Genomic DNA, 16,115 nt, shown 5'->3' on the forward strand with positions numbered 1-16,115 from the left:
CACTCTTTCTCTGTATTTTCTCAAGAATTTCAGTTCTTGTGAGGCTTTTAACTTTATTCCTCCACTCGGAATATTTTCTTAGTTTGCTTAAACTCATGCTACCATCTGTTGTTCAGTAACTCCTCAGAGCCAAGACGGCTGGTGGAGATCTGAGTTCTCTTAGATCAGCACTTGGCACTGTGAGCTTTTTCACAACCCAACAAGCAGTTCCAACAGCTGCATGCATGAATCACTTAAGTTATAGTACCCTGCAGCACCCTGTAAGAATGGGTTTTGACAATCTGGTCAGATGCCACACAAGCAAAAGTGCTATGAACTGAGCTCCTCGCAAGGTGTGACATAAATTTATGATCATTATTTTGATACTTATTTTAATGTAATATGCTTTAAAGTTTCATTACTGCTCAGAAAGCTTTGGGAATACCTAGATTGTACGTAAGAATTTACAGTTAATTACATAAAAATTTCAGTAGGCTGGGGAGTGCGTGTGCATGTGTGTTTATTTGTTACAGCAAACTATTCTGACACATTCCCCATGGCATTTCATATTACTGAGAGACAGTTTGCCCCGGCAATAAAACTGCTCTTCACATACTTTTGAGGCAGTCTATATTTAAACCTGTCTCCAGCAGTGTTTTATTTCAGTTGTTTTAGTCTGGTTTGCTTAGCTGTGGATACATTCTTGATTACGCTGTATGTTTATTGAAAGATTTGCTATCGTGTACTGTTCTTCTGCAAACGCTACAGAACATCGTTCCATTCAGAGTTTAGCAAGCTGCAAGAGCACTTCTTTAAGGTTTGCAAGAGGATAGCGTGGATGTCTTGTTGGTTTTGCAGCGGTTAGCTGACAGCACTAACACCAAGCCCAAAGGGCGGGTGTAAATCAGCCTAGTGCCATTGGGCAAACTGAGCTACACAGCTGAGGATCTCGTCCTGTGTGTAATTTGTGTTACACTCTAGTGTTGTCATTATTTGTTTAATGATAACCATTGCTTTGGCTGACTATTTAACACAAGGCCATTCACAAAAGAATTTATGGAGTCCATATGTTTGTGTTTCACCGTGCTGCCTAAATATGGGGGGGAGGGAAGCAATACGGAGGTTATATTGTCTTGATTTTATTCTGAAGCTGCATCTGCAGACTAGCTGGAGCCAAGCAGGGTAACTATAGGATGGGACAGTATCATCCAGGAATAGGGTGTTGAAACTTCTTGGGCAACTTCCACTGAGCTGCCTGGCAGGACTTCCCCCCCAGTTCCTCTTAGAAAAATTAGATCAGTGGGTTCCTGGGGGATAACGAGGGATGGGTGCCAGGGACAGAAAGCCTCAGTTGTTCTGCAGAAGTGGGATGGGAAAGGACATGATTAAGTCCTGCGTCCAAGAGTTTAACCGATTTTGTTGGGTCGGACCGCAAAGCCTTTCACACCACTAGAAAAGCGGATTAAATAGGTCTCGGGATGTACAGGCGGCAGACGAAGGTGGTGAACTTGAGGATGCTGAAGAAGGTTGGTATTAGCTTCCCAGATTTTAAAGAGTTCTTAAGAGTTTTAAAGAATTAAAGAAAATATGTAAGTGTCTTCCATCAGCAATTATCAGTCAATGTCTTACCAGGATTTAACTAGATTTTTACAGAGAGTTCTGGATAGGTTAAACTTGGTACAATGAAAAGCTAAGCTAATGGGCAGAGAAATGGGCTGTTTTGCTTTCCCTAGGTTTCTTACATCTACCAGCTGGAAAACCACACAAATTTAGGGATGCCAGACAGTAAGGAATGACCAGACTGGTTTTTCTGAAAGCAACGGACTCCCTTTGAACTCTGCTAAAGAAATAGGAATGAATGACGAAAGGTGCTGGGCAGTTATCTCCTCTTCTTACCCTAGCGATTTCTAGTTATGCTTCCACTACAGAAAGGATGCTAAAAATATCAATAGGAAAAGGAAATCACTTTAAAATTCAATGGGAGACATGCTCTTTTCTTTGGTAAACCCAGCATTTCAGGCCATAACACACAAGTCAATACTCTACAGGAAACCCTGAGGATACAGGTTTACATAGACAACGTAAAGTGGTCCTATAGGTTTGGGTCAGATGACAAAATTAACTGACCCAGCTTTGCTACATTAAGGAACTGTAGTATCTAAATAAGATTTCATTATAGATAAGATATGAGTAATATTTTATGTCCATCCCTAAAGTCAAATACTTGGTTGTCTTCAGTACTTTGTATCATCTTCTAAGAAAGCCACCACACCCAGACCAGCAGCAGATACAGTCCTGACCCACACTGGAAGCTACGGCCAGGGCCTTCTCCCAGTTTGTGTGCCGCACCAGGTAAGTGCTGGTGGGAGAAGGAAGGACTATGCTACAGGCTTTAACTACCCTACCTCCTTTTGCTCATTAGATCTGCACTTGTCCGAGAGACCAAGGAAAGAGGCTCTTGAAAGTTTCTTTTACCATTTAAAAGGGAGCTTAGCTGTATATGGGGTCTCTAAAGTCTCCACAGCAACCCAAGGAACATCCAGCATCAGGACAATGCCCAAGAGAAAATAATTATTTAGAGTAAGAGATATTATGTCCAGTTCATAATAAACCCTCTAGAAAGGATTGCAGAAGATCTGAAATAGGCTAAGGCAGCCTAAAAAAAAAAAAAAGTGAGAGAAGGCAGGGCAGAAGAGGAGGAAGGAATCCATTGTTTATTGTCTGCTGGGGAAGGGCAGGGGAAGGTGGAAGGTGTCATGAGGAAAAAGTCAAAAGGTGAAATAAAGAGAGGGGACAGAAGTGAGCAGCCTGGTCTCTACAGGTAACACCCAGCAAACTGCATCCAACCTCCGTGCAGCAGGGAAGTGAAAGCCCACCTCCCTGTGCCAGCTTTTTTCCTGCTCCCAGGAGAGGAGATCCGCTCTGCAGAAGCAAGACAGATGGCATTACCATTGCCTGTGCTCCTGTGGGGGATTTTTCCAGATGGGAAGTTGGAAGCCTCTTTGTGCCGCTCCAGCCTTCCTCTCCAGCAGCCCTCGAGTGCTCCGGGCCTCCACCAGTCTGCGTACCCGTATCATCTGCTACCGAGACATGTGCATGCATGCATCTCCGTACTCTGAGAATCTCAGCTGAACCTGTTAGAAAAATAGGTGTATTTATATCTAGGGTTTGCTGCATGTTGGAGAAGTATCCTTGTTGGACTTTTCCTTCCTTGTAACATGCACCTGTGCTTTTTCATTATGGAGAGATTGCTAATAACAACTGGGCCACCAGCACTGATGTGAAAAGAGAGTTGACACGACTGTTTTGTATAGAGGAACCCCAGACAACACTGCGTCGCTCACACACTGACTTCTTCAGTCAGTCTCAGTGCTTTCCTAGAGTGTTAGGAAACCTCTCCTACCTCTAACAAAGCACAGATGTGACAGGTCTCTCAAAGTAACCTGGAAAACTACTGGGCAGCCCAGGAAGCATTACCCTCATCACAACTCAGTTTGCTCCTATTAGAAATAAAAAAAAAAATAATCCATATTAAATAACAAACAGTCACCTTTGATCTCCACTTCCTCAACAGCTGAGCAAATGAGCATGGAAAGTAAAACTTTGGAAAGGTAATGTGATTTCAAGTTTTACAATCAAGAAAAGGAAGATACTAAGTTTAATCCCTTTATCTTAGTTACACATTAAATTTATGACAACCCCACCTGTGTAAATAAGTACATTTTGTTCTGCTTTCTGAAGACTTCCCTTCCACTGCAACTTTGCAGTCTGCAGTTGCACCACGCCACCTTGCTCTCTCCACTCTGTTTTTATTCAGTTTCATTTTATACTTGTTACTGGACTGCCAGCAGGTACTCCCGTCTTCCTGTTCAGTTTCATTGCCCCCAATCATATCAGAATAAGGAACAATCACAGCAGCTGAACATACAATATGGGAAGCCTACTATATGCTGCAACCATCATAAGAATAGTATCGCTCCATTTTCGTTATTAAAGTTCATTAAAGGGCTTATGTTTTGAGCTTTCTGCACGTCCGTGAAGCCTTTCGAATCATTGGAGCAATTTATCAAGTACACTAGAAAAGTTCATTAGCTATTAAAAAATAAAAATAAAAAAATCACTCAAATGCGGTATTGTGCCCATGTGCCAGGCCTGTGCGTGGGAAAAGGTGTTGCAATTGTTCTTCACAGTCAGATTTGCACTTCACCGAATTAAAACTAAAAAGCCAATTTCAGGCGGAGGAGCCTCTACGGTGCGGACTGTGCCCTCAGCCGTTCTGGGGCTCCTGATGAGGCGCTGCTGCAGTGTGCCGAGCTGCCGGCGTCAATTCCGTCAGGAGACCTAAGTCCAACCGGCATTTTCAACAGCAGTCAGCAAACTGGAAGCATATGCAAATCCAGTGGTGCAGCTGCGAGGCTCCAGGTGGCAGCCACCTTCAGGGAGCTGGCAGCTCCAGCCCGCGCGACAAACAATTTCTGAGCGACCCGTGTCAGACAGGTGAGAGGAACATTACAAGGAATCTATTCTGGGCATGACATTGTGGAAAGGAAAAGCTGCAACCACCAAAACCAAGCGGAGATCAAAGTGCCCGGTGGTGATGCTGTTAACGCAGCCTTTCCGAAAGAGCCAAAGGATCCCGTCAGAGTGCAAATCCGAACGCAAAGCAGCCATCAGCCGCCACCTGAAAGAGTAACTATCGCTCAGGGTTTTCTCTCCTGGAGAGAAACTGGAGGAAACCTGGAGTATCCAGCCTGCCTGCACGCATCTCAAGCACCGCGAGGGCAAGCGCTCATGTTCCTGCTTTAGAGGAACACGCTGACAACCTCCGCTTCAGTGATAATATAGTAGAATCCAATATACTCCTCATATCCCTGAGGAAATTACAGAACTATAATGCAATAAAACCTGTATGAATTCAACAAAGATACACATACTTTGCTTAAAACACTAACTGCAATGAACTTGGGATGACCAGGGCCAATGTCATAAAAGAAAATGAGAAAAAGGTGGGACTCGGACACCTGGACAGCATCTCAAACCAAGGCGGTCATTATCTTCTTGAAACAAACTCCAAGCAACAAGCAGTTATGGCAATATGGAAGAAAACATGAAGTAACAAGTGTGGAAAAGTTCCTAAAAATGGAATCTTAGCATAGACCTGGGTTACATTTAAACACAGGAAGAAGTTGATAAAGTCCACCTCAAGAGAAAACAGGTAGTGAGCAGTGGCAGGCAGACAACCGTGTGAAGCAGCGCTTCAGCGAAGGAGAAACTGAGACCCAAGTTACCAGCACGCTGAAAAACCACAGAGGGAAGCAGTGTTTTCACATACAACGTCCTTGATCTCGTCCTTAAGAGAGAACCCACCATTGCTCACAAACCCAGGATGGTGACCAGCAGTTACAAAACTTTAAATTAAAAAAAAAAAAAAAAAATCGTGGCATGCAGGGACTACTGTAACAAAATGTTGGGTTTTTTTTTAAATGATTTGAGACACAGAGCAACTAGTCATCACCTGATTAGAATGCAACATATGTTCCATTAGACAGAGCTACCAAACGTCTGTACGCTCAGCTGCATTGGGGATAATAAGCTCCCATTTGCTATAGGCACTGTGTGTTCTTTTCGGTTTACTTCTAGTGGCAATTAACCTCCCTGTTATTAAGAAAATTGAGCTAAAAGTGGAAGACAAACACACTCATTTGCAACACTGAAGAATCCTTTCACATTCACTCATTTCTTCAAATGTGTTTTCACCTCTGAAGCTCTTTTAGATACAGTGAAATAAATCAAACCTTCCTCCTAAATTATCATTTCCCAAATTTCTCAGGCAGAAAACCCATGCAGCTCTCACAGGTGTGGGCTTCACTTCTGCAACCCCATCTCCTTGGAATTTGCATTCCCACTACAGGTTGTGACCTCTAATTTGGGACCATCGTCCTAAATCCCGCTACTGGAGATAAAAATCTGACTTAGCTCTCTGAAAAGCAATGGGGTATTTTCTCTGACAAAGATTAAAAAAAACCCCAACACGAACATTTCAGAGTGTGAAGAATACAATACTCTTGCACTGAGCCATTAAATGCACGTAAGCAACCCAAAGTAGCAGACAAGAAAATTCACCTCCAGTTAAAGCAAAGATCATCCAGCTCCAACAATCAAGGGAAGTTTTTACCCCTACACTTCCAAAAACTATCTTAATTTGTTTCTCGGGTGGAAAAGCAGGAGCAAATTCCAACAGCAGCCGAGAGAGACTCGAGGCCTGCCCGAGAGCAGTGCAGCAGCTGGAGAGGACGTGGAGGTTACCTGCTGGAGAGGCGACGGGGGAGAAAGAAAAAAGGAAGACAGAGCTGCTTAGTTTATTGTGGGCCATGAGAGGTCATAGTTTGTGCAGAGTTGGGAATGCTACAAAGCAGGGTGATCTTCGCCCAGTTTAAAGGGAAGTATCCTAATGGGATCGTACCGGAGGCTTTAGTTATACAAGAGAATATAAAATGGGATTTGCAGAGTTACCTGGCTTCTGCTGATGTCGCTTAACTCCAAACAGCACAAGCAGCTTTGTTTTGACCAGTGCTCTGCTGACCTCATCTTCCAACTGCAGTCAGAGGCACACAGAGACTGCATGTTATTTATTTGCTCTTGCAAAGTTTTTTTCTGTTTTTCTCCCAACCTGAGTTTACAACCGAGTTCCCGGGCTGTAACATATGTATACCACCAGTGTTCTGCACCTGGGATGCACCACCTTTGCTGTGGTGTACCACACCAGAGCAAGATGACATTTGTCAATGCCAGAAGGAAGAATGAGGAGGTTTTGGCTGTACAGAGAGTTTGAAAAGTTTTGGGTTTTCAAACAAAAGAGCTAAAGGAACATGCAGGATTTAAGCAGTCTCTGCATATGTGGTACAAAAGCAAGCCAAGGCGAGCGATGCTCAGGGCACAGACTTTTGTGATAGGATTTTCTGTGCTAAATCAAAATTTAAAGAACACACTTCACATTTGCAGGTAGACAGCCGTAATGCCGGTAATCATTCAATTATAGAGGAGAGGCAAGGCATTTTGAATAATCACAGGCAAAATGAGGGAGAATACCAAAAAGACCCCATGTTCAGGTGTGGCACTCACGGCTCACTGTTGCTAACGATACTAAGATTCCCAGACCTTTTTGGCAGCTTTTTTTTTTTTCTTTAAGTTCCACTTTATATATGGGAGATAAAACAAAAATCCATTAGCAACAACCGGCAGAAAAAATACCGTTCTGAGACATAATCAGCCTCAACAGAACAACCCGATCCATGTCTGTTCCTGCATTTGGAACAACCAGATTTTCCCGGGGCAGATTATGGTAACCTCTGCTCATTCGTGTTGCCTATATTTGGATGCACGAAGCGTCTTAGTTCAGAACTTGTCGGGGCTTGTAGACTTGCAGAAGAGTTCTTTGGACTTCATCCCCGGGCTGGCTGCAAACTCAGATGAAGGCTTGGGAGCAAAGGAAGGAGAGCAGTTAAGAGATCAAGAGTTGCAGAGCGGGACAGCCTGTCCAGCATCAGTCTCTACAGAGACAGAAATCCCTTCTTTCACCTTCCCTCCTTGCATAAAATGTGTGGTAAATTCTGCTGGCAATTATAGCTTATTCCTTGAACCAGAAAACGTTTTGGATGTTTACTGGCTTACTACAGGTGCAACTTCTGTGCTTCGTTTGAAGCATACTGCAGTTGTTCCTGGATGTTCTTGTATTTTTCTCTGCATTCTTGTTCAAAAAAGGACATTCCAGCCTTGTATAACTACCTCCCAGAAGCGATTAATATTAGTCCCTAGAAAGGAAACGCAGTATTATATATTGTACACTGGCCCGAGTGACTGGAATAGAAATACCTTTGAAGATGAGGGCCTCAGTAACACAATCTCACTGGCATCAGGAGGACAGCAAAATGAGGCCTGTCCCTCATTCACCACAAGACAAACTATTTCTGGCACAGGGTGTATTTCTTTTAACAAACATTTTCCAAAATTGCCTTTACATAATGACAGCACAGAGATGAAACAACTAAGGAGGGGCAGAAGAGCCTAAATCCCTCAGTGATGTGCAAATCAGACTCAAGAAACTGGAGCAGTTGTTGCATCTCTACAAATTCAGAAGGCTCCTACCACAAGAAATAAGAACCTAACTTGTTAAAGCAGTTTTTATTTAAGTATTTGGAGGGAAACTTTCATATCATGAGTAAAAATACTAGAGTTGAATGTTGTTAAAAAAAAAAAAAAAATCAAGATGATGGGCTCTCTGTGCAAACACAGCAGTTTCTGATGGAAAGGGGAAGCAAGGGTTTTCATAACATACTCCCTTTCAAATAAAAAAATTAAATGCTAGTTAACTGCAGTACATGTCATCATTTTTTTATACAGTCAAGAGAATGAAAAACAAAAAAAGCAACTTAAGAGAACGCAACCTACAATGGAATAAATTCATTCGCTGCAGAGACAGAATAAGACTGCTTTTATGAAAATTACAAAGAAACATGATACAACAAAAATAGGGTGTGGGGAATTTTCCACTAAGATTAAAAATGAAAAACAAACAAAAAAAAATTCACTTTTTGAACACCATTATTATTCAAACACATATGAAGTTTCAACCTAGTTTTTTTTTCTTATACATGGGAAACACTGTTAAAGTGAATCTTCAAGAGTGAGAAGGCACCACAACCTGTTGGCTGATACCTTTAATGCACACTCAAGAAAGAAGAAATGATCTGGCATGATGCAAAAAATCATTAAGTGTTTATATATATTCATATATCTTTTCATTAAAAAAAAGCGGCAACAAGTCATTACTTCAGTGCCAAAATGTACTTTTGTCTGGTTGACTCACTCATTAAGATGATTTCTCCCTTAGACCTGCATGGTATTTTTATACAGTGGTGAAAGTGGGTGATTTTGCATTGTTGCATTTCATATCAGATTGGTAAATCAAGCGTTTTCTAGGTTCTGAGAAGCCAATCCTATGAAGTATTCCTAAACTCTATGCAAATGGAATAATTAAATGCACTGCCTAGAATGGAATACTTATCTGTACGACGTGGCAATTCCACTGGATTTGGTTTGATATGTAATGTCTTGTAGCAGATGTTATAACAAAAATAACTTTTGCTTTTTGATTTACCTCACTGAGGCCATTAATGCTGTTCCTATAGTCGGTTTTCTGGAGTTGGATGACACTTCACTGCTGTCCAAAATGAGTTTGAACCTTAACCCTCCAGAGTTTGTTCACTTTGTTGCTTATATTATTGCACTAGCTACTAAAGTCTTATATCTTCCTATATAAATCTAATTGTTCAGAGTGCAGATTCTATATTTAGATAATGAACTGTATGAAATAAATAAAATAAGGGAATTTTTCTGGTCAGAGTTGCTGATATGTTGAATACCTTAATTATTTCTAAAGTAAACAGTTTTGGTGTATATTCTTAAAAACCTATGGTCATTCAGCATAAAAGCCTTGCCGTAATACTTTTAAGAATGGATTTGTTTTCCTTCTCAAAAATGCATCAAAGAATTGTTTTAAATACAGAATCTGTGAGGCTTCCTACAAATTCATCTAAATCGTAATACAAACACAGTTTGTAATTCAGATAATATAGAAAGTTCTCTAGTGTCCATTGAAGTAAGGTCCCCAAAATGCAGTCTGTTTTGTTTCTGAATGGGAAAACATTGCAAAACATTAAGCGGTTCCACTGGCTGAATAGGAGAACTGAGGAAAATGAGGTCTTCTCTCGTTATCTACACAATCCATGCTGTCATCTGAAAAATGAGAAAAACAGTAGACAACATTTTCTATCTTTTTGATTTTAAGTAAACAAACAGTAAGATAATGCACAGTAGAGTTATTTCAGAAAACTTCACTGTCCCCTTTTTCTTCCACAACTTGAAAGGGCACAGAAACAGAAAGTCTTGAGCCTCACTCCATTAAATGGGCATCACAGAATATCCTGACTGTTGCAGGTAAACAGTTGTTCAGATGTCCATTTGAAATCTCTAGGAGCTGCATTGCTTCAATCCATATTCAGTGTTCTGAATTTCTGGCAATTGCTGTTTCAGAGCATCAAACATGCTCACTTACCATGAAAATAAAATATATTTTTATTGAATATGGACATTAGCCCATACTCAATTGACTGCTTCCATATACACAGCGTGTGAGCAGATGTACGCATGCAGATCTCATGAACAGAATTATTTTCCAGTGGGAATGGGCAGATTTGGAAAAGACAAGAGTACAAATAATTTCACTATCTTCTAAAAGAGGTTTTTCATTTCTCAAACTGGAAAGACACGTGGAAAGTTTCGCATCAGTTCACCAACTTCCTGGGTTTCTATATATGTATATGACCAAGAAGTTTAAACTGATGCTTTTTCAGATGTTCTGAAGAGACCAGGTAACGTTACAGTAAATTATTTCTGGTCGACTGGAGAACATAGTGGGCAACATTTGGGAAAACTTTACCTTGGTCAGGAGGAGTGATTGTTATCATCTGTGCTGTAAATTCTTCATCAAAGTATCTTGTGTCTGTTTCAGATGTAACTTGTGGCTTAAACGGAGGTACAAGCTATGAAAAGAAAAAAGAATACTGTCTATTTACAGCTTGCAGCACTGTTACTACATTCCTAAAATAAGTTTAAAAATGCCAGTTCATAAAAAAGGAACCATACACAGTAAAAAGTATATATTTAGGTGTGTGCTTCCTATTTATGGGGCATTTAAGGCATTTTGCCTCTAGAATTTAGTTGCACAAAGAAAAACCTAGAATCCTAACATTTCATCAAGTAATAAATAATATGCTTACAAATGTTTAAAAATAATAGTATATACTGGTTCCCCACCTAATTATATGGAAATTGTCAACTGCATCTAGTCAGATTTATGCTTGAGGAGGATGAAAATGAGAAAGGAAGATGCTCAGTGATACCAAACTGATCAGCTCGTCTTGTGCATCACCACAAGGGTTGTAATGTTCACAAAAAAAAAATTTCAGCTACAGAGCTACTGTGCCCATGCAGCTCTGACAGCAGCTGTGCTGTACGTCGGACAACCTGGGAAAATTTAGGACAAGGCAGCAACAGTGTTAAGTTTTTATATTCCCAGTCTCCAAAAGCAGTTTGATACCAACTCTGAACTTAGCAAATCTGGAGCGCTTACCAAAAAAAAAAAAAAAACAAAAAAAAACCCAACACCCCAGCACACTTAGCAGTGAACATCCTCCTCTTGTTACACCACGAGTAGCACTATTTGGGTTTTATTCTTGACACTCGCTTGGGCAGAGAGGCTGGAAAATCATCCATGTGTACCTAGGCAAGCTCTGGCAAGAGGAACTCCAGATGGAGCGGAGCTGCTTGGCTGGGGCTGGAGGAGGAGCGCGCCTGGGAAGCGGGCTGGTGGAGCTAGTTGCATACAGATGCACAGAGTTGGAACACGTACAATTTTGGAGGGCAACGGCGCTGGGATTCAGACCTCGCTCACCTCCCCGCTGTACGATGCGGTAGAAACAGAATGTAAACACTGTTCTCAGCCCTCCCACAGAGGACATGTAATAGCTCTCGGCGCTGGGCTTCAGTTCGCCCACCACTGGGGTTAAGCATGGCCATCTTTTAATAGCACTGAGCCACACCAGGCAACAATTTATGAGCGTGATTGAGGAAGTATATGGCTTCCAATCTGAAACTGCAGGGAAAGGTTTATCAAGGCAAATGGTAAATTGCTCCAGCTGGAATTAAGGAGTGACCCCGAGACTTGCACTTCTGCTCTTACAGAAGCAAGAATGACACTGACAGAAATCACTACCTGGAAAACAGCAAATCTTGAATGTACAAAACACCTCTTTCCCACCCCCAACCTTTTCTCTACCTTACATCTGAAGAATCATTTGCTTGGCAAGTCAGTAAGTAAGAAAAGCACTAGCTTCAAGCTCCCTATTGCCAGAATCACCTTTCTGATCTGTTTTGAGAGCACCTAACAGCGTTGCCCTGTCTTACAAACAACAATTCAATGAAGCTCCTGCATTTTCAACATGAACACTTTAAGAAGTGTAATCTACACATAAGGTGATATTTCTAAATACAGAGAAACATTCTACAGTTTTAAACAAATCTTTAAAAATTAAGAGACATAAAAATTCTGTTTATTATAAGAGTACAATTGCAGTATATATTAATAATCATTTTTTAAAATTATTAATTATCCTCTGTACCCAAGGATGGCTCAAAGGAACGTGCAAACGTTCCTGTGAAAAAAAATGAGGTCCTTAGAAGTGGTCTTTATGTCCTGAATTTAAGAAGGAAAAGGAAACAGGATATCCCAAAGCTACAAGTCACTCTGAACCTTACAGTCCCCCTGAAGCTACTGAAGAGAAAATGCTTCGCATTATAATGTTAATAATGCTGTTCTCAATCAAGTCAAACCAGCATATTATGTATACAAATCCTCTTGAGAATGAGCATTCTTTCTTTCACATTTTAACTCTATTCTCCTTCTCCTTGCAGCAGTTGTCTACCTATTCCTTAAAGCGAACCTCGGTTTGTTTTTGCCGAGCTGTGTGTGTGCAGGCGTGTGTGAAGTTCTAGCTGTCCTTTTAAGCTAATGGTGGTTTTGGCACTCGCAATGCTCCCAGTCGCTCTAGCTTGCTGCGCGCAGCGCAGAGTGATTTAGGACTTGGGCACTGCAGCAGACACCTGAACTCTGCACATCAAAATGACTCGGAGCAGCAATCCTAAATCGGAACACATGTGTAATGGGCTAGCGTGGCCCGTATCATTTTCCCTTTTATTTTAGTATCTGTTAAAAGCAATTTGAGACAGATTATGATACACCCACAAGATAATATTTTTTTTTTTCCCCCTGAGCTGTCAAATTCAGAACATTAAGCTGGAAACAGAGAGGAAGCCGCAGAAAGCTCTAACGCTGGCTTTACCAAGCAAATATGTTGCTTTACTGAAAAGCTGTCACTGCAATAGCTCTGCAGTTCAACTGACAGAGAGGTGCCACCTGGAGCCTCCCACTGCTGCGGACCAGCGTGATACCTGCAGGTTTATGTTGGTTTAAGAGACAAAAAAGACCAGGAAAAAAAAACATGTGATTAAAATCTTACTGCCTATGTTTCGCTTGTGGGTGGGCAAAACACTGCAAATTAAATCGCACCTTTCTTTGCACCAGAGACAAATAACAACACTCTTCCAGGAGAGTCTAATGAATATTTTAAATTCTTGGGACAACCCCAGTTATTCAAAACTCCTTATAATTCAAAGCAAAGCTATGTTTCCAAAAAGCTTAATTACAAAGTAAGTGTTCTCGATTACCCCAAGCCTATATTCATAAACATATTCACCGTTACCTGGAGATAGCGGGTAACCAAGCTTAGCACATAACCACCTCTAGGCAGCTGACAAAATTCCGCTTTTATCCCTGAGACTGCGTTTCGGGTAAATGCTGCAGGATCCAATTTGGACCACCCAGAACATGGGCAGCAATTACTCACAGGCTTTTTGAAATCTCTTCACTTGCACAGCATGGCTGTTTCAGATGCACATGCTGACAGGACAGGAACAAAACCAGAATCTAGTCTCCTTGGATATGCCAAGGTCAGAAATAGTCTCAATTAGCACACTGTTTTCTCCAAAATATGTAACATTTGGAATTTCCTGGTAATTTCCACAACAATCTGAGTTAGGACTACTATGGAGCAATTTATGAAGGCTTTCTCAGTCCTATGGATAAATAAATGGCCTCCAGCTTGTGTGATTTCTCCTCCGTTCAGGGAACCAGGACTACTATCAAATGAAAAAGAACTTCACTGAAGACATTTGAACCTTGTTAACAACTTTTTACCTTAAACTGCAAAAAATAGCAAAACCCCAAGTATTCAGCTTGTCAGCTGGGTGAAAATGGGAATAACCTCCTGTTACATTATTTTTATTATTTTTATTTTTATTATATTTTATTTATATTTTTATTATTTTATTATTATTATTTTACATTATACTGAATAAACTCCATGCAACTCCCTCCTGCCCTCATGACTGCATGCAGCTCTCTCTCAAGGGACGCTTTGAAAGGACAGAAGTCTAAACTCCATCTTACACTTTCAAGGCACAAAAACTTATGATTTTTTCAGTTCCCTTTAGTCACACAAACGGGTGAGGAAGTGAAAGAAGAGAAGGAAACAGAGCACTCTTTGTAATTGTATATAAGCACTGGACAACTGTCCCACTACGGTATGGAAACCAGCGGTGTTATGCTTAATTTTTTTAAAGAATACAAACATTGCTAATAAATCACTGTATTAATTTTACTGAAAGAATCCAAAGAATTCACACTCAGTTTCTGCTAAGTTTCTTACCTGCTCCCACCAACTGGAGCGAGAACTACACTGTACTTAAGAGATCAAACGAGATCTGGTATCATGAGGAGCTGCCGGGGGAAGAAGGGAAATCGGGAAAGGCTGGGATTGAGTAAGATCATGTGGCTCCAGTAGATGGAAGCCTTGAATCACCAGACCCACGTTTTAGTTAGCTGCATTTTACGTGAGCGTTAATGGAAAATGTGGCTGGTGAGAATCAAATGGGAGAGGACAACAGCAGATCACCCCAAGAGCACAAATCGGGGCATCCTGAAGGAGTGGAATAAGTTATCTGTGAATGAAGGGACAGTGAGACACAGACAACTGATAAAACACATTCATGGAGAAAGGGCTGGGCTCCTTGACTTCAGTGGCTCCCACTGGAAAGCCTACAAACTCAGTGTAAAGGAAAACCAGTGAGAATCACCATAAAGTGCAGACACTTTGCATCAGCCTTCTGTCACCAAAAAGGAAATATTAGGCTTGGATTGATGTAAAAGCCTTCACTTCTCTGCATTTGTCTATTCAGTCTATTTTCATCATTCCAGACAGGAAAAACGCAAAGGGAACAAATAACCCATCTTCCACTACTGCTTCTGGGAGGTTTTGCTTCAGACGCTCAGGAACCAACAGTAACTGCTGGGCATGCAAGGGGTACGTCAGCTGACAGAAAGGAATGGCAGCAAGAATTCACAGGAAAAGCCATTTTAAAAGCTTATATACTGTCTAAATTTGGAAGCAATTTTGGTTGCATCCTATTTATTCAGTCACAAACCCAGGTATCTCATTGAGAGATACTCTCCTCATTGCGAAAAAAAGCTTTGGTTCAGAAGTAATCCGATTACAGTACTTTAAGAAACACGAAGCAGTTTAGCCTCGTTAAAAACAATTGCAAACCTCTTTCATGGAGGGCTTCTGTGTACCTTACAGAAGGCAATAAAATTTTGAAACACTCAGTATATCCACAGCTACAATTCACCTTGGGAGAACAGTTGTATAAGTACCTTTTTCTCGTATACGTCTTGCCAAACAATGCCAGCAAAGAATTTGTGCTGCATAATCTCCTTGGCATCATCAGGACCACCACCTAACCTGTTTGGGGCAAAATAAGCAATGAAATGTTTGCGTACAGTTATTTTTCTCAAAATTTATATTAAATGGTAACGAAGAAATTCAGAGTTTATATAATACATTTGGGAGCAGTTCTAGCATTTGTTTCACATTTGGTTTTGTGCAAGGGCTGTAGGATAGGCCATTTTAGGCTTCAACACAGTTCCACTAAAAGATTTGAAAACAGACTAACAAATAGAATTAGAATAAAGGTCTCTCTTAAACAAACAAAGAAACCAAAAAAAAAAAATAATATCACAGTTCAAAAGACCCACCCTTCAGGAAAGATGCTGTTCTAGGGACCACAGCAGATCCTGCCAGTAAAAGGTCTGAGCCACACACCCCTCTTTCTAAATTAACAAGTGACTACCTCTTACAATTTTCTAGAGCAGAGTGATACCAGCAGTAAAACTGAATTTGATTTTGAAGTGTAAGAGGCAAGGATTTGTAAGACAAACTGATTTATGCAACCTGATTTAAATTTCCATTAAAGCAAACAGTTGACATCTGCAGTGATCATATCGTGTTGTATGCAAATCCTTCCTCCTCCTCGGCTTCACGAAAGCACAAAGGGTGTTTTACTGACTTAAGGTATATCAAGATAAAGCACTTTTATTCCAAAATAAAACTGTCCACGCAGCT

General features: G+C 40.9%; 1 protein-coding gene across 1 annotated transcript in view; it reads right to left on the reverse strand.

Annotated features, from left to right (window-relative positions):
* Positions 1–9,076: 9,076 nt before the first annotated feature.
* The window catches only part of AKT1 (v-akt murine thymoma viral oncogene homolog 1), a 68,342-nt gene continuing 61,303 nt past the window's right edge, over positions 9,077–16,115 (reverse strand). Inside the window, exons 11-13 of the mRNA XM_009881360.1 lie at positions 15,368–15,455; positions 10,478–10,580; positions 9,077–9,774 (exon numbers count right to left, since the gene is read on the reverse strand). Coding sequence (XP_009879662.1) covers positions 9,695–9,774; positions 10,478–10,580; positions 15,368–15,455 — 271 coding nt within the window. The 3' untranslated portion in view covers positions 9,077–9,694. The remainder of the gene's footprint in view (positions 9,775–10,477; positions 10,581–15,367; positions 15,456–16,115) is intronic.

Source organism: Charadrius vociferus, unplaced genomic scaffold (genome assembly GCF_000708025.1).
Source record: "Charadrius vociferus isolate BGI_N301 unplaced genomic scaffold, ASM70802v2 scaffold763, whole genome shotgun sequence".
NCBI classification, from domain to species: Eukaryota; Metazoa; Chordata; class Aves; order Charadriiformes; family Charadriidae; genus Charadrius; species Charadrius vociferus.